Source organism: Grammomys surdaster, unplaced genomic scaffold, assembly GCF_004785775.1.
Source record: "Grammomys surdaster isolate TR1022 unplaced genomic scaffold, NIH_TR_1.0 125581, whole genome shotgun sequence".
Classification (NCBI taxonomy): Eukaryota; Metazoa; Chordata; class Mammalia; order Rodentia; family Muridae; genus Grammomys; species Grammomys surdaster.
In genome coordinates, this window is record NW_021620427.1 from 2,445,091 (window position 1) to 2,468,163 (window position 23,073).

At 34.4% G+C, this 23,073-nt stretch overlaps 1 protein-coding gene and 1 pseudogene across 2 annotated transcripts in view; one reads left to right on the forward strand and one right to left on the reverse strand.

Moving 5' to 3' along the window:
- LOC114638372 (ephrin type-A receptor 5) overlaps positions 1–22,227 on the forward strand; it is a 250,160-nt gene extending 227,933 nt beyond the window's left edge. Inside the window, exons 6-8 of one of the 2 annotated variants that reach the window (XM_028786797.1) lie at positions 9,968–10,092; positions 16,170–16,329; positions 22,118–22,227. In XM_028786797.1, the coding sequence (XP_028642630.1) occupies positions 9,968–10,092; positions 16,170–16,329; positions 22,118–22,227 (395 nt within the window). The remainder of the gene's footprint in view (positions 1–9,967; positions 10,093–16,169; positions 16,330–22,117) is intronic. The other variant, XM_028786798.1, reaches the window with a different exon arrangement.
- On the reverse strand, positions 3,902–5,622 carry LOC114638371 (annotated as a pseudogene).
- Positions 22,228–23,073: the final 846 nt, after the last annotated feature.

Below are 23,073 nucleotides of genomic sequence, written 5' to 3' on the forward strand. Positions count from 1 at the left end.
TGCATTTGAAATACTCTTTTGATGATTCACAAAATTACAGATACTGCATGAGAAGAATTAATCTTGAATTATTTTATTTTTGAGAATAATTTTCACCTTTTTTTCTTTTCTCCAGGCCCTCCCTTATATCCCTATTTCTTCTCATTCAAATGTATACCATCTATTTGTGTATATTCATAGAAATGTAAACACAATCTTTTGGTGTGTAATGCTTATATGAATATATTTTAATAACTGAGTAAATATTCATGAACTGTTAATGCACAAACTATGATTGAACAATTCTGTAGAGGACGTTTAGAAATATACAGGTAAGGCATCATTGGATAGATGCTGGAAACAATTGCACAGTGAACGAAGACATAAATGAAATACCTGTGGAGTAGCATGATAGAAGGCGAAGTTGGCACAGTGCTACAAGTTGGAATCTAGACAGATATGAAAACATATATTATTATGGTATCTGGAGCAATGTGCAACTTCAAAAGAATGTGCACATTCTAAAGTCTGGAAACTGAAGATGCTACTTCCACAATAAAATGAATGGATTTTACTCACATGTTTAAAATAAGACTTTTGATATTGTGAGGTTATTCTATACTGTTAGTGTGAGCCTGATGTGTTCATAAACATTGTTTTGAGAAAGAGGTGATAGGATTAGTTCTACAGGCTCAGAATATATGGTGGAGGCCAGAGCTCCATGAATAGCAAGGAACCCTGCACTGACAACCCTCTTTGAAAGTAACTAACTATGCTGGTTTGTAGAATATTTTGTTATACCTATACATATATATGTATGTATGACACTTTCATAAATTTTATTTGCAGCATACTTTGATTCTATTTTCATTGATAAAGAAAAACGTTTAGTAATCAATTGAATATTATTGGAATAATGTTAATGTTATTTATAAATACAGTTTTATTTATATCTTACATATGAATAATACAATAACAATCAAAGAGATCATAAATTGGAGAAGCAGATTACAGATAGAAAGGGGTTGATAGTGTGGAAGGAGGTGCAGAAATTACATAAAATAGTCACTTCTGAAATTCTCAAAACACAAAGAAAACCAACAATGCTTTTAATTTCCTTAGTTTGAAGTACCATAAAAAAATCTAATACCCCATGTTAAAGTGATCTGACATTTGTATAAACTGCTCAGAGATTGTGAAATACCAAAATTCTACTGTGATTCTATTGTGATTTTAATAATGTGATAAGTTTCCTGATCTGGTGATTAGATCATTCTCATTAGGCAGGTATTCTCATTAGATTTATATTTTATTAGACATGTGTTCATGTTGTTTATCTACGGTTGAATCACACTAACATGAGTGTGGTCACTTTCTGTACTCAGCTATATAGTCTAAGGGGCACATAATAGAGTCTCACAAGACATATCCATTTTTTTAAATTTCTTTTTTATTATTTTTTAATTTCTATACCATCCAATTTATCATATTCTTTCTCCTCTTGCAAGTCCTCCCAGATCCTTTCACCTCATTGTACACCCAAGTCATGTTCTTTCTTTCTCCCTAAAACATAACACAAAGCAAAACCTCAAGGAAACAAAACAAAAAGACAAAACAAGTAAAGTATTTAAAGAAAAAAAGCACCCAATACAACACGAATTCAATTTTGTGTTTGTCAGCAACTTCCGCACATGAGGCCTGCTCTGGAGTGTGGTTGATAAAAGTGATGACATTTCACTGTAAGAAATTGATTTTCTCTTATCTAGCATGTATCATATACAAACGGGTTCTTAGTTTGTGTTGGGACCTTATACCATATCTCCTTCTCATGGTTGAGCCTCTTGTCTGGCTTGATCTTGAGCATGTCTTGTACATGCCGGCACAGTCTCTGAGATTTCCTATGTGCATTAAAGCTGTTATGTTGGGAAGAAGCTGTTTCTGCCTCCCCTTCATCATAGATCCCTGAGCCGTGAAGAACGGGGGAGATTTGATAAACATAAATAATCCCACTTAGAACTGAGTTTTTCAAGGTCTCTCACTGACTACTTATTTTCTTAGTTTGCACTCTTGGGTTTCTATGTTAACTGCCATGTAGTGCAGGAAGAAGCTTGCTCAATGAGGGTTGAGTGAAGCACTAATCTATGGGCATAGAGTTATGTCACTAGTACTAATTTTATTATTGTATCTCTTTATCATCATAATAGCATGTTTTTCCCTGGTTCCTTGGCTTATCTAGTTTAGGGTCTTGGACTCATTAACAGTTTGGGTCCCACCTAATTGGGTTGGGTCTTTAAACCCTATCAAAAATTTGTTGATCAATCCTATAACATTTGTATTATTATTGCACCAGTATGTCTTGCAGGTGCCTTGCTGTTGTGGTTGATAGTGTTCTTTTTCTGTAGTCCTTGCCGTAATCTACAAAATGCCTTCGGATTGGGGAAAACTATTGACAAAAATCAAAACTGGTTGTTTCTGAGTCCTCTAGACTTCTGCTTTCATCACTGACTGATCCATTGCTACTGTGTTCAGATACCTGACAAGTTATACAATTTAATGCTGCGTCTTATATGTATAACCTTATTTCAATAGATGAAATGATGTGAATCACTCCTTTAAGTAATATAACTCGAGGAGGCCACCATACCACAAACAAAAAAGCTCTGTATAACTTGAAGTGCCAGAGTGGGGGATATCAAGGGGGACACAACTTCTCAGAGGAGAAGCAGGAGGGAAGGATTATGAGAGGGGGTGACCAGGATAAGAGAGGTGAACAGGATAAAAAGTGAATAAGTAAAAATTAAATAAATTTAAAAAATTAAAAATAAAACCTTCTGTGTAATGTAAGTTAAAAAGAAAAATAAGAAGCTAACATGAACTATGAGTGTTAGGTGAAATTTTCCACCCCTTAGAAAATGTGTGGCATGGTTCAGTGAAATTAGTCCCATGGTAAGCGTAGAGAAATTAAACATCTGATAACATTACTAATTTGGAACAGAATGTTGTGATTTGGCTTTCTTCTGGGCTTTAATAGGTTGGCCAGCTGTAGTCATTTATCTTATGTTCCTCGAGTTCCCAGTTCCAGATAGGAATTTTCCCACTGAAATACATAGTTTGGTAGTTTGGGCGGTTTATGTTCACTGCTGTTAAATACTACTCATGTTTCCCTGGTCATTACATAAACAGAAAGTCTCAATTTTGTGTGTTTTCTGCTATGATTTAAATTTTTTAGCAGACGACCTCAAGAGGACATATTTAGCAAAAGCTCTAAAATAGGACATTATACTTATAATAGAAACCCAACATGGCTCTTTTAAGAATTAATAGATAAACAAACTAATTAATTAATTAAATGATTTATTGTCACAATTCTTTGTGAGCTTGGTGAGGTCACACACACAGATATTATATATATATATATATATATATATATATATATATATATATATGCTTTAGATCAAAGAAAATTGAGAAAGGAAATAAAAAAGATATATAGAGAGAGCACATATATAGAGAGCATTTATTTTGTTTTTGAAAATGTTATATCACATTGCTTTATAGTATGGAAATATTGTGCTAAGTTAGAACTGAAGTAGAACTTGAAGGTATGGCTTCTTTTACTCTTATTGGCTTGTTCTGTAGTTAACAAATCGTTAGATAATAGAAATTTAGAGTAGAGATTGATCTTCCTAGATTCTTTTTTTTTATGTTCAAAACACATTTATTTATGAAATCATCTGAAGTTGGCTTGCATAATTTCAACAAGAAAAAAATTTGACATACAACGCACTTGTCATTAGAGAAGTCTTATTGACACACGGAGGAGTCAAGGTTTTTCCTTTTCTTTTCTAATGCAGATCTCAGCACAACATCCATCAAGCAGCCTGGTACTAAGAACGCTTCAGCAGGGGAAGCCCATGTCTTCTCAGTCATACTCAGAGAATCGAATGTGCTGACTCGCTTGCTGAGTTTTAACCAGTCTAATCTTCTCAGCTTTGGTGATTAGCTTTTCTGTGACTTTTTTCTTTTCCTGAGGTTGATTAAGTTTGGCCTGTCTATCTACCAAAATCTTCTGCCAGTACCTCTGGTCGTGATCACCAGAAAGGACCTCCAGGTTCCAATAGTGCTTTTTTCTAATTTCAGTCTGTGCATTCATTACTGCCTGAGCATCCTCCGGGGTTTTGAATCGGGCATGGCATTCAGTATCGCCTTCCAGCAAATCAATGTAAACAACTTCTGAGATTGTGGCTAAAATATTCTTGACTTGTTTCCTGCCAGGTAGAGGCTCTGCACTCAAGATCTCCACAATCACTCCAGTCATGAACTGTGGGCCTTGTGCACTCACCTTCTCCTGGGCGGAGCACTCTTGAGCACTGGCTGCTGTAGGCGCTTTACAGTCTGTTTCCACTTCCGACTCCAATTTTATTTGAGCTACTGGTTTTTTTTAGAGAAGCCATGCTAGCTTTTTGCAGTGCCAAATACTCTTTCTTCAAATCCATCCATTCAGTCTTGGACAGCACTCTCAATGGTATAACCTCCTCGCCCATCTTGTGTCTCTCCTTATGTTTCTTCTTATGTTTCCTCTTCACCTTTGAGAGCGAGTCACCTTTTCCATCTCCCGTCTCCTTCTCCTTCTCCTCCTCCGTAGAGCATAGTTCTAAGTCTCTGCTCTCCTTGGAGACTTCAGAAGCGGCTTGGCCAGAGCCATCTTTCTGAGCCCTTTTCTTTGCTTTTGGCCTTGGGGCTAGACAGTCTTCGTCAGGGCTGCTTCTCTCCCTCTTCCCTGCCCTGACTTCAGGTAAGCTCGATATTTCAACCTTGTCCCGCTTTTTCTTTTTCTTTGCAGGCTGCTTTGGAGCTTCTGGGATTTCTGCTTCAGAGCCCTCAGAGGCAGTCCTTGGTCTCTTCGTGGCTTTACACACACCAGAGCTGCTGCTGTCCACAGCTGACTCTTTGGCCTGCACACCTCTTCCTTCTTTATTCTGCCTTTTTTCTTTTTCTTCTTTTTCTTCTCTTCAGCTACTCGTAAGGAAGGGATGGGCTTGTTTTTCACTGTCTTGGGGAATATGCCAGGCTTTCTGGGTGCTTCTTCTGGTGGGTTGTTCAGAAACTCAATGGCTTTTGCTGCTTGCTTTTTTGTTTCAAACTCCACAAAGGCGAATCCCTTCGGATCCCCAGTAGGCTTGTAATGTGGAATACTTATGTAGACCACATTGCCGCATTTCCCAAACACTCTCTCAATCCAGCTGTGTGTAACATTTTTGGGGAGCAACTCCACGTATACCGTGCGCTCTTCCTCGTCCTTTGGTCTCTCACCTAGGGTTTATTTTTCCTCCTGATTCTGGTCCCTTCTAAGTTCAACTCTACAACAGATGAGCTTGTCAGTGCTCTGGCTATTAGCTTCCCATCAGTTGTCAGCTTCTTCATTTTGTTAAAAGACACCAGATGAGAAATGTCCACATATCCATCTCTAGATTTTTCAATTTGCTCTCGCAGAAACCTGTCCTTGTGAAGGTTTGCATCTCCAAACCAGAAGTCCACCTGCTTAGTAATGTCTGCAAGCACCTGTTTAACCCGTGATCGCTTCTTTTTTTCTTCTTTTCTCTTTTCGGTGCTATCCATAGTTTTTTGGTTTTCAGTTTCCATTTCCGTGCACGTCCCCAGATCCACGGTCAGCGCTTGTGTTCTTCCACGCTTTCCGTCCCCTAGATTCTTTTTTAAAGATCATAGACTCTGGCTTTATTGATTTTTGATATGATTACCGACTTTCCATCTATGAGTTGGTGTGCCCCATGATTAATGTTTAATTTTAACAAAACATTCTTGAAATTACACTTGGAACTGCATTTTTTGCAAACCTGTTTTATAACTTGCCATATTATTGGCTAGACATAAGCTCACTTTATCTTAAGAGACTAAAAGATATTCTATTTCTCATACATAATGTGGAAATTAAGTTAAATAGCCCCTGACAGTGAGGCTGTTTTGTGTTTTGAAAATTCTATGATTAAGTAACAAGCCTTTAATGGAAAACAAATTCTATGATAATTTATTTGATGAAGAGTTAATCTTGTTATTCAAAAAGAGGCAGGTTGTCAGTTATATCTTATTATATTTAATATTTGTTGTGTAATTTGCATGATTGTTTTGAACAATGGTGGCTGTGAATGTCAGTGACACAATTCTTGATATTATTATTTCCTTTTTATCCTAATTCATATCAATGTGAACCTTAATTCAGTATAGTAATTCAAGCATTTGCCTTAATTTTAATCATGTCAAATATTAATTTTTGCCAATTACATTTTACTAATATTTAATTTTCATATTTTATGGTTGTTAACTTTGAGAAAATGAGCAATAACTAGTAATGTATTTCAGCCTCTTAGTTTCTTTTGATTAAAAAGAATGACTTGTCTAGAACTAGTGAAATTTAATGAAAGGTTTTGTGAATTTGTCATTTCAAATTTCATTGGGATCATATATCAAAAGATCTACTTGCAGACTTTTAAGATGAACTGATTGTAGGCTTATATCTGAATAAGCAGATTAAATTTGAATTTCAAAAGGAGCCTTTAAAGTCTCCTTTTTCTTAGCAGAGATCGCATATATCAACTAGATTTAGAATGGGCTGATTATTTTTCTTATTTCAATAATATTTAGTTATAATATAGAAATGGCTTATTAAATATATGAAATATGTAATTAAAATGTGTCCATCAAATATGACATATATTCCATTGGCTAAATTCATTATATATCTGTATATCTAAGTTACTTTCCCATATTAACACTCTTCAATGTTTTTTTTTTAATTCATTAACTGTATTTCTCATATTTAGGGCATATTTACTATTTTCCTTACCTGAAATGATGGCATATTCTAAAACAACCATACCAGAGTAATAAGTATATGTACCATAATTAAGCCATTTATAAAGCAGGGAACGTATGACTGTGTGTTCCATGGCTTTCATTGCTTTAATTTATTTTTACCATAACAGTACAAAGATTATCAGCATTCAGCAGAAATCGTAGTTTACATTTTAATTTTAATCTTCAGCAAAGCTAAGAGTTTATATACACTCAGGCTCAAGAGGTCCAGCAGTGGAATGAACCACAGCTACCAATCAGTGTGGTAACCTTGGGTGAAAACCACTGCCAAACTATGGCCAATGTTGGTCAGGTGACCTGTTCAATAGGTCAGAGTTACAGAATGAATACTGTTCTATGATATTTACGGTTTCTGAATGGCTGATCTGAATGTAACTTGATTGTAAGTTAAAAAAATTCTGAATGCATATATGCAATGACTGAGATGATATTTAATTTAGGTCAAGTAGAAAAGGAAGCATACATGCACAAAATGTTAAAGTCGGGGCTATTTCATCTTAGTAAACACAAGATAAAGTCAAATGGAGGAAATGGAAAGATGTTCAACAGCTATGAATACCAGGGTTCAGTTTCCAGCATGCATGTGGTGCCTCATACCCATCTTAAACTCTAGCTCTTCTGACTTATGTGGTCATGAGGTACATATTTATTCAAAAGACATATATGCTAGCAAAGCACTCATAACATAAAATATTTAAAAGTAAGTAAATAAAATCAAATGGTTTAGATTAGGATTCTAAATTTTCTCTATTGTAATACTTTGGAATTTAGATATCCGTATGCTAGTTTAATGTTTTATAATGCTTATCTGCTTGATTCTTTTTCTTATTTCCTTCTCAGTATGTAAAAGGACAGAAAGATTTATTATGAGGCTTATCAAGACAGTGTACCCAAAGCCCATGTTTTCCATCTTTAAAATGATATATTTTCATATATTTCCATACAGATATAAAATTACAGGGCATATTTTCATATAGGTTTATGGTTCAAATGTTTTGAACAACTCTTATTTTATGAAAGTACTTAGGGGCGGTAAAGAACAATCCAAAAATCAATTGAGTCTCAAATAGCTCACTAAATGTCCATGCACGTCTTGGGAATGAAGTCAGGTCCTCTCCGGAGCAATGAGTGTTCTTAAAAACGAGGGCAACTCTCTAACCCAAGGAAGGAACTCTTGGAGGACAGTTGAAAAAATAAAGGTAATCACATTCAGCACCATGGAGATAGTCACAACTAAGACTACATTAATTTTTCTGGCACCATTAACCGTGTGTGTGTGTGTGTGTGTGTGTGTGTGTGTGTGTGTGTGTGTACATTTGCGTGTACATGTAACTAGTAAACAATGTCTAGGGCTTTTTATGATTAATTTTGTCTGCATAATCAGCATGAGCTACAGGATAAGAAGAATGCTGTTTTTTATTCTATTCAACACAATTAAAACTCATACTTCCACCATGTTCATGCTGTTTTAAGACACAAGCAAGGCATTATTCTGTTTTTACTAAATAAAGCTAAGGTCCTTTAATACTTAGTAGTCCAGGGCTCTTCTCTCATTAACAATGTGGATAACATTGCCTGTTGCTCTCAATGTAGAGTTAAGAAACCATCTACACCATGAATAATTTTGATGAAGGATGAAGAGATTAAAGAATCAGGAATAAATCCATTAATCAAATATCTGAACACATATATTTTATATGGCATATTGCTGCAAACAATATAATGATACTCTGCATTTAAATTGATAATTCAGAGAACAGAATTGCATTTTTAGCTGCTTACTACAAATACTAAAAAGTACATTCAGAACAATGTAAAAGCTGGGAGAACATTTTATTTCATTGAGATTACTATTTTTATAGTTCTTTAGTGTCTTCTCACACTAGAGACCCTGAGGCTCCTAGTTCAAACTAGTTCTGTCCCTGAATCAGTCATTTTCAAAAAAGAACTGGAATTTTATTATGTGCTCATCTATTTATTTATTTATTTATTTATTTATTTATTTATTTATTATAAGAGCATCATACTTACTTTATCATAAGTCAAAATGTGTTTATACTTGGGACATGACTGTAGTAGACCATTTATGTTAAAAAAAGAAACATTTGCTAACTATTTTAATCTTCAAGACCCAGAACCAATTCTCTAGAATATAAGGACATAGATGCCCACTATTCATTAGCCCACTGGGATTTTTCATTTACTCCTATAAATTCTCTCAGCAACAATATTGATACTTACATTAGGGAAAAAATATTAACTTCTTATTTCGTCATATCCAAAGATCTTGAAAAGAATCTCAGCACATGATAAATATGGGGTTTTGGCTAAGTATTAAATGTTTTGTGAGCTTATGGATTCAGATATATATGATAAAGTATACCTACTTTTTTTCATTTTCACTAGAAGTAGTTATCTAATAAGTATACTGGTAGATATAAATGAACAACACCATAAGAATGATTGGTAATGAAATAAATGGGGAAAATAGAAATCAATCTACTATTTTTTAAATTTTGATATATAACATGCTTTATAGAATACCTTAAATATGTCTTATATAATTTATGTTTTAACATCTAATATAATAAGTAAAGAATATTAAAGATCAGTAATTTTTGAAAACATAACCTAGCAAAACAAAAAAATGTTATCTAGCAAATAGTATGCTTATTTATATAAAAGTAACTCAGGAGAGAGAATGTATACAATTTTCAAACACGGTGTATTTAATGCATACTAGAATTTTTTAAATACCTTTTGTAAAAAATAAAAAATAAAAAAAGCAATCAACCAGAAACTATCCTTCTATAAAGAATAAAGCAAAATTATTTGTCTACATTTTAGGAGACTGTGAAGATAAGACCCTACTCCATCTACAGTTATATTACATGTTTATCAGGAGTGTTTGCTAATTTTCCACAGCTTAAATATTAATATTCTTTAACAGCTTTCATCAGAAAAATAATTTTTGAAGAATAAATGGAAATGTAATAATGTAATATTAATATACCCTAGCACACCAGTCGATACACAGAGTAGGATGTAATTTCAGGGTCCTATTAACCATTTATTATTCATTTGTGCTATCTTGCAGCTCCTTCTCCAGTCACCAACGTGAAAAAGGGGAAGATTGCAAAGAACAGCATTTCTTTGTCTTGGCAAGAGCCAGATCGTCCCAATGGAATCATCTTGGAGTATGAAATCAAGTACTTTGAAAAGGTGAGACTAGGAAAATAAGAAATCTTTTTCTTTTCTTTCCGCTTTAACAACTTCACTTCTAGACTAGTAGAAGAGGAGGTTGTATTTTTATGTGTAAATCAATACCAGCTTGTTTTTCAGTCGCACTTCTGACGCCTCCAGTGAGCGCTTCTTGTCACATTCTGTGGCGGGTGCACGTGCATAGGCCTTTATAGTCAGCTGAACGGATTTCACATTAAAAGAAAAAGTTGAGGGCTGGAGGAACCTCTCATTGGCTAAATATCCTTTCACCTTAAGTGTACAAAACTGACTTCTGATTCCCAGAACCCATATAAATGTCAAGTAGGTGTGGAGGCCACCTGAAACTTGTACAAAAGGAAGCACAGTAAGTGTGTGTATGGATCCCTTATAAACTGCTAAGCAACCCTAGAGGTGTTGGTGAGACTACCACATTGAGATGAAAGAAAGATCGGGATGGCTACCTCAAACTCTGGCCTCCACATGCATATACATGTGTACAATTCTCCACATACGTACACATGCACAGCAAACATACAAAATGGAACATACACACACACACACACACACATAAATCATAAGACATTTTGAAAGTGTGGCAAACATTTACCTTGTTGATTTTCAGTAGTGAAAGAAGCAATAGTATACAAGGAAAACTATTGGTACTTATGGCCAATAACTCACCACGGTATCGGTTCTGTTAAAGTATGAGAAATTCACACAGGCACATGCACGTCCATGCACACACACACACACAGACACACACACATATACAGACACACACAGTCTAACACCCTATATAAGTTTAATTTTGAATTTTGAGGAAAATGTACTGGAAATGTTTACATTCTCCATTTTCATTTCTTATGCTTCCTTGAATAACTTGTGTCTTAAGTTTATGCCTAAACATTAAACACACACATATACACTTGTTAGTATCCACTTACTTTGTTTTCACTTTATAATCAGGTAAGCTATTGAAAGTAGAATCAAATTGTTGGCATCTAAGAGTAAGTTTGTAATTTCTACTGATAGACTGGCATATGTGGCTGAAATAATTAAAGTCGCTATCTAAATATGATTTTGTGTGGCTTAGACCTAACAGGATATCTTTAGAATAATTTGAGCTCTAATAAAGAGTACAAGAAGTTAGATGGTTGCCAATCCAGTTCCAAAAGGGGAATTCGAAAGTCAACTCCATTCATGATTCATTATAATTTATTCTTATTTTTCTCCCCTCCCACTGTCTTCCTGGGTGCCTTGTTATCCACGCCAAAAATGTAGCTTTGAATGCACTAAAATACTTGAAGAGAGAACCTTTAAGATAAAATTATTTTGCAGTATACCTGATAGAGTTGTTTATCAACAAAATTGGAGTTGATGTGGTGGAATACTGTGGTCTTACTGATTCCCATTTGTCTGAGATATTGCATTTTAATCCCAGATATCTAGAATATAAACGCATTGCGTTTGTAATGATTTCTAAATTAAGATTACATTTCATATTTGTTTTTGTAACCATTACTAATATAAAAAAATGTGAAGATGCGTAGACTGCACATAAGAAAATGTATGCTAACTTTCACAATAAACGTGTTATATATCCAAATGTTATTTTTATTAAAATGGATTTTAACGTGTTAAAAGTATGCAGTGAAAACCATTGGTATCCTTACACCAAAAACTATGTAAATGATTATATGTCGCTATCTTTACTGAGATAGAGTTTATTAGCATTAACACTAAACATTTAATATATGCTTGGGTGTTTATATGGTTTTTCTTCTTTTCAACCAATGATGTAGACCAATTAACATTATTCATGCTTTCCTTTTCTGCTATACTTTTTTCTTTTTTTATTGTGTATTTTCTTCATCTACATTTCAAATGTTATCCCCTTTCCTGGTTTCCATCCCCTGAAAACCCCCTATCCCATCCTCCTCCCTTTGCTTCTAGGAGGGTGTTCCTCCACCCACCCATCCATCCACTCCTCCTCCCCAACCTGGCATTCCCCTACACTGGGACATCAAGCCTCACAAGACCAAGGGCCTCTCCTCACATTGATGTCCAACAAGGCCACCCTCTGCTGCATATGAAGCTGGAGCCATGGGTCTCTCCATGTGTACTCTTTGGTTGGTTGTTTAGACTCTGGGAGCTCTGGGGGATTCTGGTTGGTTGATATTGTTGCTTTTCATACCTTAACACCTAGAATTACTTCCCTACCTCCCTGGTTAATGATTGTGTCTTTATCTATGTGTTTCCCACCTATGTGCATGATTTAATATCTGCCTCTTTCACTCTTTAAGCTGCTACTTCTGTTAGAAGATAGATATTAAATGTGTCTTGGGAAAAGTTACTTTCTGTTGCTATTCCTGGAAAACATCATCCATGTTCTGGAATGAGTTCTCTCATAATAAAATTTCTTTTTACTTATCTGACTTTCAACATCATCTGTTCTTTAATAGTTTCCATATAATGGTGTATTTATATGTCTGCTTACCTCTATAATTGAGAGTAAGAAAAAATTATTTGAAGCCTGGAGAAATCTCAGTTGGAAAATCACTTGCTGAAAATGTGTATAGGCATGACTATGATACCGAGAATCTATGAAACAATTCCAGGTGTGATGATGTATGTTTATAATTCAAGTACTCTGGTGCTTTATCCACAAGGATCAGCTTAACTTATTTTGAGCTTTAATTAAATGAGAGGCTGTCTCAGTGGAAGTAGACAACATTTTAGAAGGTGCCACTGAGAAATTGCCTTCTGGTCCTCAAACATATGTGCACAAGTGCAAATGTGAACCTGTGTATACATGTACACACATAATAGCATAGACATGTGCATAGATACACACATATAAACATATATATATACATATATATGTATATATATATGAATAGATATATTCATATATATGAGTAAATGATTTGATTTGGGAAAATGCTAATTAATAAGGATAAAATACACTACTACTAATAAATTGCCTTTGTATACTCTTAAAATTAACAATGCATATAGTAAGTTATAAATTCCATTTGTTAATTTTATTAGTTTCCTGAAATTTTATCAAATCAAATTATTTAATATTATCATAGACACATAAAGATTTTCCTAACACCTCAAGAATGGAAGAGATAATGAGCTTTTATACCATGTTGAAGTGGGGGTTTTGGCTGATTTCCAGAGCTCATTTTGGAACTTCAGAGTGACACCACTCTTTTATTGGATGGCTTTTGGCCAGCCACAGGTGGCATAGCCATCTAGGGCACATATACTTGCCAGCTGGCACTTCTCTCCACCATTGCCCTGCTTTAATAGAGGTCATTGGACTCCTCTGCTCTGGCCTGGTGATGGGCCTTTTGCCATCTCTTAATTAAAGGCAGAAGAAAAGGAGAAGCTGCCCCTTGACAGGCTGCTTGCCAGCTGGCTTCTTTTGATGGGCCCTCCCTCACTCCATGTGAACAGTGTTCATGTAGCAGCTGGGTAATGTAGCTCATTTGCTCAGCTGGGACACCAATGTAGTGAACACCCTCACCCTGGCCAATGATTTGGCAGTCAGGTGCCTGTGGTTGCTGAAGAGGTATATATAGCTTCTGATAAGATGAAAATTAGCCTTCTACAGTGATTTAGGGAGTGAAGTGAAAATAAATATTTTTTCCACAATACTGAGATTATTACCAGTGTATAATAATAGGTTTTCATAATATTCAGTTCTTACTAAGTTATTTTTTAAGTATAGTATTGAGTTAACTCATCAAGACAGAAGGCAATTGGATTTTAGAACAACTAAGATTTGTTCATCATAAAATCAAACAATGTCATCTTTTGTGGAATTGGTGTTGGATCACACATTATTTCAAATACCCCTTGAGTTTTTGTGTAATGACTTTATTTTGCAAGAAAAAAGTGTAGTATATTTACATGATGCATTTTATGGTTGTTCTATATTAGTTTCAACCATAAAAGTTTTTGAGTAATCAAAGTTATCCATTTATTGTATGATTTTCCTCTCTATTGATAGACTTTCATTTCTGCTTTAAATAAGAACGCCCTAAAGTCTGGAGTTTTATAGATACATGTTATTCATATATTTGGAATTCAAAAGTCAATATTCCTGTTCTGTTAAAAACATCATTCTTATTTTATATTAAAATCTTTATTGTTTTACATTTGTAAGAAAAGAAACTCAAAATCATGGGAAATATATAGTAAGGTAAACAGTAGCCTTTTGCTAGATTTCTCTTCACAAAGTTAAACTTCCTTCAAAGGGATGAAAATAATATTAGCAAACATATATTGAATCAATTTCTACTCAAAGTTATCGCTACAATCATAGCCAAACTGGAAAGTTTATTACTGAGAACTTATGATATTTAGGTTCAAAACTGAAAACAGTGAATAATATAATTGGGTTCATTCAGTCATAAGCATGAGCATCCTATGAACTCTCAGTAACTACAGTAGATTATAAAAAGCTGTTTACAATATTTAAAACACCTCAAGCAATGACAGATTTTCACCGTTATTCTGCTAGTGCCTTCACAATAGATAATAGCAGAAGAAGGGTTCATGGGTAAAGGAATTGGTACTTAAGGCTCAATTTATGGCATTTGATTATGCACTTTAGTTCCTTTATAAAAATACTAGCTGGATTTTCTCAATATTTTACAGATTAAACCTTTAATATGTGCATTCAAAACAAAAGATCAACACCCAACCAGAAAGAATCAGAAAACCTATTCCTATTAGAAACTAGAAAATCCCTATTTAAATGTGAATTTGGATATAACTAGGTCCATGATAATTTGCCAAGATGAGGTATATGAATGAGAACTGATTAGCGGCTTTAAGGGAAATGTGCTCACAGGTTTATGTTTTATGTAGTATTGATGGTGAAACAGTGAGTGGGTAGAAGTTACCTTGATTGCATAGAATGTGAATGAGTTGAGCATCTATTGGATCATGTATATTAATCCATAACCTGTCTTCATGCTTGCTGCTTGTTCCATTATTACCATATTCTGATGAACACAGTCAGGCAACAGGTCCTATTTCAAAGTAAAAGTGACCCTACTGTAACAGCATGTCAGCTTGTGATCAGTGTCATGGTTACTGCTGCCAGTCTTCCTAAGACACAGAGAAGCCACAAGGTTGGTGAGGACTTCTGTTGTCTCTCCAATAGGAACATATTTTTTATAATTTGCTTTAGATTTTTTTCTATTCTATTTCTAACCACTAGGTTACTAGATTTTCCTACAACAGGACATTTTATAAAATGAAAAAAGAAAAGGTCCTGTATTCTTGAGATTTTCTTTACTCCTCCCTGCTTAGATTAAATCAATCAAAATTCAAGTGTGTTGGAAGTACTTATTTCATCTCACAAGCCTGAAATATAACTAAAAATCTAATTTGTAGGTTTAAAGCTTACGTCTAACACGAATGCACAGGAGATAATTCCAACATTATGTAAGATGAGCAAATTTGTTACACGTATTACAATAAGGCATCATTATAGGATCAAGCACATAGTCTTAGAAAAATGCAATCAGCTCAGCAAAGGTCTTCTGCAATGTTTTTAAAGATTCATTTATTTGTGTGTGTGTGTGTGTGTGTGTGTGTGTGTGTGTGTGCAGTGTGTCTGAGTGTGTGTCTAGTATATGCCTGGGTATATTCACATGTGTGCCATGGGACTGCTAGAGCTTCAAGACTTAACAAAAGGGCATCAGAGTTACAGGTGGTTATATGTCAACTGAACACTGAGTCTTCTGAAGGCCAGAGATGCCATTAACAGCTGAACCATTTCTCCAAACACACTTGTAATATTATTAAATGTTATAAATTTATGATTGCCAAGGCATGTATGATAGATCAGGAAATGCAATATCATCAACATTTTTAATTTTGGGAACTATTTGCAAACAACACAACTGCTTCCTAGGTCTTTGGTTTTGTTTTCAATGCCTATATAATAGAAAGTCTTTGACTGCTGGTGTATTTTATGAGTTTTCTGTTTTGCTGTCAGTATTTCATGTGTTGAAGACTGACTTTTTTTTCCTGTCTTGCATGTGCAATTCAAGGACCAAGAGTCCAGCTACACAATTATCAAGTCTAAAGAGACCACTATTACGGCAGAGGGCCTGAAACCTGCGTCAGTGTATGTCTTCCAAATTCGAGCACGTACAGCAGCAGGCTACGGAGTCTTCAGTCGAAGATTTGAGTTTGAAACCACACCTGTGTGTAAGTCATTTTAATTACTGTCTGCTCTTGTCTCTGTGATGGTTACCAGAAGAGAGTCCGTGGATCGATAAGCTCCCGGGGCTCTCTGTCAGTTCCTTCCTTTCTGTCTCTCCGGTCCTGACCCCTTCAGGTAGGAGGCCTCTGCCATGCTATAATGGTGGGTCTGTAGGTTAACACTGTGTGTCTTGCCTTCTTGCTTTGGTCCACCGGGAGCTGCTACATCAAGCATCTTAAGAAATGTTTAAGCCGTGCTTTTAAAGACTTCGTTCCCCCAGGTGCCATGCTTTATTGAATTATTGCCATTTACTTTTTACTTGCTTTATTGAACTATGCTACTTTAGTCTTTCTAGGAAAATTCTACAGGGAGCTTTTCTTAGCATTGAATTTGACAAGAAAATGGTGCTTTCAGGATCCAATCTGATTTCCTAAAGTAAAAATTAAATCTATGTCAGAATCTTGGAATGGTGAATCTGGAAATGGTTCTGAAATGCTCTTTGGTGACCACTTCTTGTATAATTTCATAAAACATAACCTCAGGCTTCAACAAAAGATTTTAGATCACTTGTCCTAAAAAACCCACATTAACACTAAATTAGAGAACAAAACAGTGCTTTGTGTATCCACAAATGAATTGCTAATAAAGGTTTTCTGTTAAGGAAGAAACACACATGAAGATTCTAAAATGTTATATGTGTGGGTATGTGTTAGTGCTATCTGTACGTGTGTGCATACATGCATTCCTGTGTACTTGTGTAAATATGTCTATGTGTATGCTTCACCCAGCTCCATAATTTTCAATGAAAAAAAAAAACACAGTTAAAAGAAGGTAATGAGAGTGTAGTTTTTGGAATAATCTTATAACTACTGGAATTATTATTAAAATACAATTTTACTTTACATATAATCTTGCCCTGGAAGAAACAAAATTTGCTTCTGCTTAAAGTCTTTGTAATTGATTTACAAATAACTTTTATTAAGTGATGAACAGGTTCTCTAATGCTATGCCACTAGATATTATAAAATAAAAGATCTTATTGGTAGAAATTATGTATTTCTTTTCTATATAAAGAAAATTGTGTGCTTGAATTTAATTAAAACTAGAGAAACTGGATTAAAATGCTTAATTTTTCCAAAAACTATTAAATAAACTTAATAGTGTATATTACAGAGAAAATTTTATGGAATATGAAAAAAATTATTTAATTTCAAAATTTTTTGTAAAAGATAAGTTATGAAAATGATTGATTATAATAATCTTAGTTTTATGTATATTCTACTAGTGTTGAATATTGAAATAACCTAAAAATCTAGGAACAAAGTATCTAAAACATTATATAATACATTGTAAAACATTATATAATAATATATACATACATATATATAATGTATATATATGTGTATATATATATTATACACATACATATATATGTATATATTATACTTATATATTCAAGGTAGAATTAGATGATGTAAAATTACAGAGATTAAAAAAATCTCAACTATGATTTTGATTGACACATGTTCAAGCACTAGTTTTTCTTTAGGGATTCAATATTTCGTTCTTTACATTTATTAAATGGTAATTTTTTGGTATCCCCTCTCAGCCACTCTCCTTTTAATATATCTCATGTGCCCCTCCCCCATTGTCCAGTTGATGACCTCTTATTCTTTGATTGTTATAGGCTGTACTCTCTGAAGTTTATTACCTATAGTTAGAAATCACTTTTATTTGGATCTGTATATACATATTTGCAAGTATTTATACACACTGTGGATTGCATATTATCTTTTAAGCTTCATGTAAAGTCAGTTTTTGGATACAGCTTCATAAGAATGAGAAACAATGTACTTAGGTTCTCTAAGGGATGGCATTTTAGAAAACTAAAGTACAAGAGCCAGGTATTAATAATGAAAAATTCCAGAGATTTTGATTTCATACTTTTAACTCCTTTGTAAAGAAGTGTTTAGAAGTTGTGTATAATTTATAATTTCATCGATTCTCTAGATTCATCAACCTTTCAAGCTGATACAGAATGCATCATCCTGATGATACCCTTTGTTTCCCTTCCTGACCTAACACCCAGATTAAGGAACAACTCTTCATGTGTCAGTGATAATTGAAATCCGTTAATATTTTTGCTTTAGTTACTTTTCTGTTGCTGTGATAAAATACCATGACCCAAGCAATCTAGAGAAGATGGCATTTATTTGAACTCAGAGAGTAATAGTCCATCATGGCAGAGAGCCATGAAGCAAGCCAGGATGATAGTGGAAGGAAGCTGAGGGCACACCAAACTTCAAGCATGAAATAACAAACTGGAAGTGATATAAGTTTTTAACTCTCAAACCTACTCCTGATGACAAACATCCTGAAAAATCTGCATCTCCTAAGTCCCCACAAATAGCTCTACCAATTGTGGACCACGTGCTGATACATCCAAGTCTACTGGCGACATTCTCATTTAACCCACAATACATGTCTTCCCTTTCTAATGTTTCTTCAGGTCAAAATTTTAGAGGAGCCATATTATAGTTTTCATATACTTCATAATGATTTTTAATTTTGTTCTATGTTTTGATTTTTACTGAGCCTATTTCTCTGGTGAGACACAAACACACACACACACACACACAAGTGGGAGGGGGAGGAGAAGGAGTTAGCAGATACACAAATAATATTGGTACAAATAGCCACGTAGTGAGGAATTTGACTTATCTGAGCATGCTCTGAGCTTTGCATTAACTGAAATGTAAATGTTCTTAATCTGAGCCTATTTCCTGAGTCCTAGCCCAAAGTCAGACTCTGGCCTTTAACTTATTTCTTTGTCTTGGCCTGAAATTAAATTCCCACCAAGTATCTGGAAGCAGCCCCAAAAAAGCCCTCTACAGTTTCACCAACTGGTAACCAAGCAATCAAACATATTGGCTTAGTGGAACTATTCTCATTCAAACCACCACAGCTATCCTCTTGTTCTGTTTTGTTCTAACTTCTATGCTCATTCATAGGCACACACTACTGTATTTGGACAAAATCAATGCATATTCACTTCTGACTACAAACTACTAATTTTCTTTAAATCCATGTAATTGAGAGTTACCGAATTGGCCCATTTCTACCAGAAATATTTACAGAGTCAGATGGCAAGATCTTTGAATGGTGAACTAGGAATCTGGGTATATGGCATGTTTTTAATGAAGGAAATGTTTTTAAAGTAGTATTTTTATGTTTAATAAGAATACATAAAATCTAATCAGCTCTCAATGCTTTGGGAACAATAGTCGGATATTCCTATCACACTAGTTTGAGTCAAAATGCTAACTGGATATAAATATATGATGAAGGTAGAATAAAATTTATAAATATATTTATTAACTGATAGACAAATAGTTCTTGAGAAATATTAAGTAATAGTGAGTAGAAACTAGGATGATAGAAACAGTTTAGCATGGTGTTTTGATTTATGGCATATTTGTTCGTGCCTTTTCTTCACCTATGCGGGTAGAAATGTAGGCATCCATTTTAAAGATATTCATTTTCTGTGAAAATATAATCCACACAAAAGGAAATATTTACTGAGCAAAAAACTGACTTAATCTTTGGAAATATATGATTATTGGAAACAAAAATTTGGCCTTATGATTGATAATTGTTAACTGATGTTATAAACAGAACTTTATCTATTGGAGGTCAAGTGGAGAAAATAGGAAAAAGGAAAGGGAGGCAAAGAAATGAAGAAAAAGGAGGTAGGAGGAAGGGGACATTGAATTCATCAAATTCAAACCCAAAAATATTTGTGTAGAGAACATGGTATGATAACACAGAACTCTGGAAATATCAGAAAAGAAATTATCCATTTTGGTTACCCAACCCACGGCAAGAGATAGTTTAAATTCTGAGCTACATGTTCCAAATGAAGAAATTATTTATCATAGTGCAGATATGTAAATGATGTACTCATCAAATTCATAGACATCATGTATAGGCTCAGAAGCAGAAGAAAGTTTTCAGAAAGAGAGAGCATTATAGACTTTTTCAGTGGATGAGGCTTTATTCATATAACTCACTCAGGATGCCAGCAAATAGGAATAAGAAGATAAATAAAACAGAAGAAAATAAATAGGAACTAAAAACCAAGCATACTTCCCTAAGCAGGTTAATAGTTAAGATATTGCAGTAGGTCTTGGAAAGAGCAAAATCTGTAATGGAAAAAGAGTGGTTTTTATAATGACATGAGGTTTAAAAAGAAAAATAGGAGAGACTGCGTACTTAATGCTGGACCACAGGGTCAAACTTAACTAGTCTAGTTTTGCTAGAAGGGTTGACGTTTCTAAAATGTGATGCTCAATGCCCAGAATTTGTGACCAAGACTCATTATAGGGATAATTTTGTTTCAAAATAAATGAAAGAAATAGACGAATTCAAGTTGGAGTTGTATCCTACTTGAAATAACATAGAAAGTGTTTAATGCTGTACCAAGATTTTAAAAATATTTTTCTTACGGTTTGAAAATTTTATACAAGTGTACAATGTCTTTTTACCAAATCCATTTCTGACTTTTTCCACGCAAATTCATCCATCCTCAAGAAGGCTCACAACTATGTCTAACTCTAGGAGATCCAATGGCCTCTTCTGGCCTCAGAGGGTAATGGCTTCTGATGGGTTACACTGACACCTGTGCAAAAAGAGCACCTACAAGCATAAAATCAAAATAAGTATGTTTTAGAAAGGACAAGAAAAGGGAAAGTAAGAAGATAGATTTTTATACTACAAATAAACTTGCTTGTATTCCTTGTAAGAGAGATGTGAAGTTATAAATTACATAGACCAAGATCTGGCAAAGAGGTGGTAAAAATCATACAGAAAATTTACACGGTATTAGCCTTTGAAATCCGTATACTTGACATTGTGAAGTTGTACAAGCACTTCTCTGAAACTTCAGAAATGATTCTGTCACTGACAAAACACACATAAAGTACCCTCTTCAGAGGGCATGAAAGCCCAAAGGAAATTTGATTTACTGCATGTGTTTCTTATACTTGAATAGTTATCAGCACAGAGAGAAATTATCATACTTATTTAGACACAACTTCCTAAACATTTTATATTTATATTGTAAGAATTGTATTGATGGAATTAGAAGGCCCTATATACATATGTACAAAATATATAATAAAACAAGCATTGCAAATTTGTCTAATCTATTCATAAAGCTTTAAATTTGTACTTTGATAACTTTCAGTGATCCTACTTATAAAATACAATAACTCATTATGCTCTACATGGCGTTTCACTGTTAAGCTATATTTAGAACATTTTTATTGTACTTTACTTCAGCAAGGTCAAAGCCCCATTATTTTAGACACTCTGTCTATAGGAAAGAACTCCTGAGCTAACATATTTTTGCTAGAGAACAACAGCTGTAAACTCTAAAAATGTCAAATCTTGAATGCTCAACACTTTCATATATACATGACTGTGTTTGAAGTCATGGACAGTATTCCCCCTTACCTTGTAAAATGTAGGACCCTGGTGCTGTGAAATCTGCACTCTATTTTTATGATAGGCAGAAATAATCAGTGTCTCGTGAGGCTCGTGATTTATATGTGGTGAGTAAATATTTCCTCCTTCAGATGCCCTTTGAGAACAGATATTACGAGGGAGCCTTAGCCGGGTTTGTGTGAATTGTTTAAACCACAAATCAATTACCTACTGTGAAGCAGCTCACATTTTGAATGCTTGTGGTCCCTTTAACTACAAGTTCCTTTCTCTCTGTCTCTCTCCTATCAGCAGTTGCAGCATCTAATGATCAAAGCCAGATCCCCATCATTGCAGTGTCAGTGACAGTGGGAGTCATCTTGTTGGCGGTGATGATCGGCTTTCTGCTCAGTGGCAGGTAAGGACAGAAAGAGTTTCTGAACCTTTGCAACTGCTCCCTTCCTCCCCTTGATCCAACTATGAGGCTGTTAAGCACATCCTAAAACAAATCAAAGAAGCAGCATGCCAGTAGATAATGTCTATGTGTGCCTTAGTTCTTAAGTGTTATCTTGTCTGCATTGCTGGTAGTTGTTATCAGATAATTTCTCACCTTCCTAACATCCTCTCTGCTCTGCACAAGAATAGTACTAACATGATACTCTGTTATTAATAGAGCCATATAGCTTTTTCTAATACAATGTATTTCTAATTCTGCATATTTTCTGTCTCAAAATAATTTATCATTGCCTGATTCAGTTTTGGAAGCTGTCTGCTAAGTCATTTGAGAAGCAGGGTTTACCATTTGGGTCTGGCAGGCATTCTGGAGTAAAACAAAAATATAGGAAGCAAGCAAACTTTGGGATGACTTTTTTAATTTCAATTTCTGGGTGATTTCAACACAAAGACATCAATTGTCATGCACACTTACTGAATATGATTTCTACTGAATGCTAAGTAGACTAATAACAAAATCCTATGTATTGCATACTGACCTTTTCCAGTTTGAAAATGTGAGATAGACCTAGAGAAGACATTATTCAGATGCTTTATGACAAATAAACTCATTATAATAAACCTTCCTAAAAGTATATTGGATGAACAGAGAAGTCATTCATTGTTTTCCTATAGTAAATGTATTTTCATTTTTGTAATTGAAACAATGATTAGGGATATTAACTAAGGAGGGCTGCTTGTTTAGGAATATAATGTGGTGTAATTATGCAAAACTGGATAAAAGTCTCTAACAGAAACAATTGAGGTTGACAACA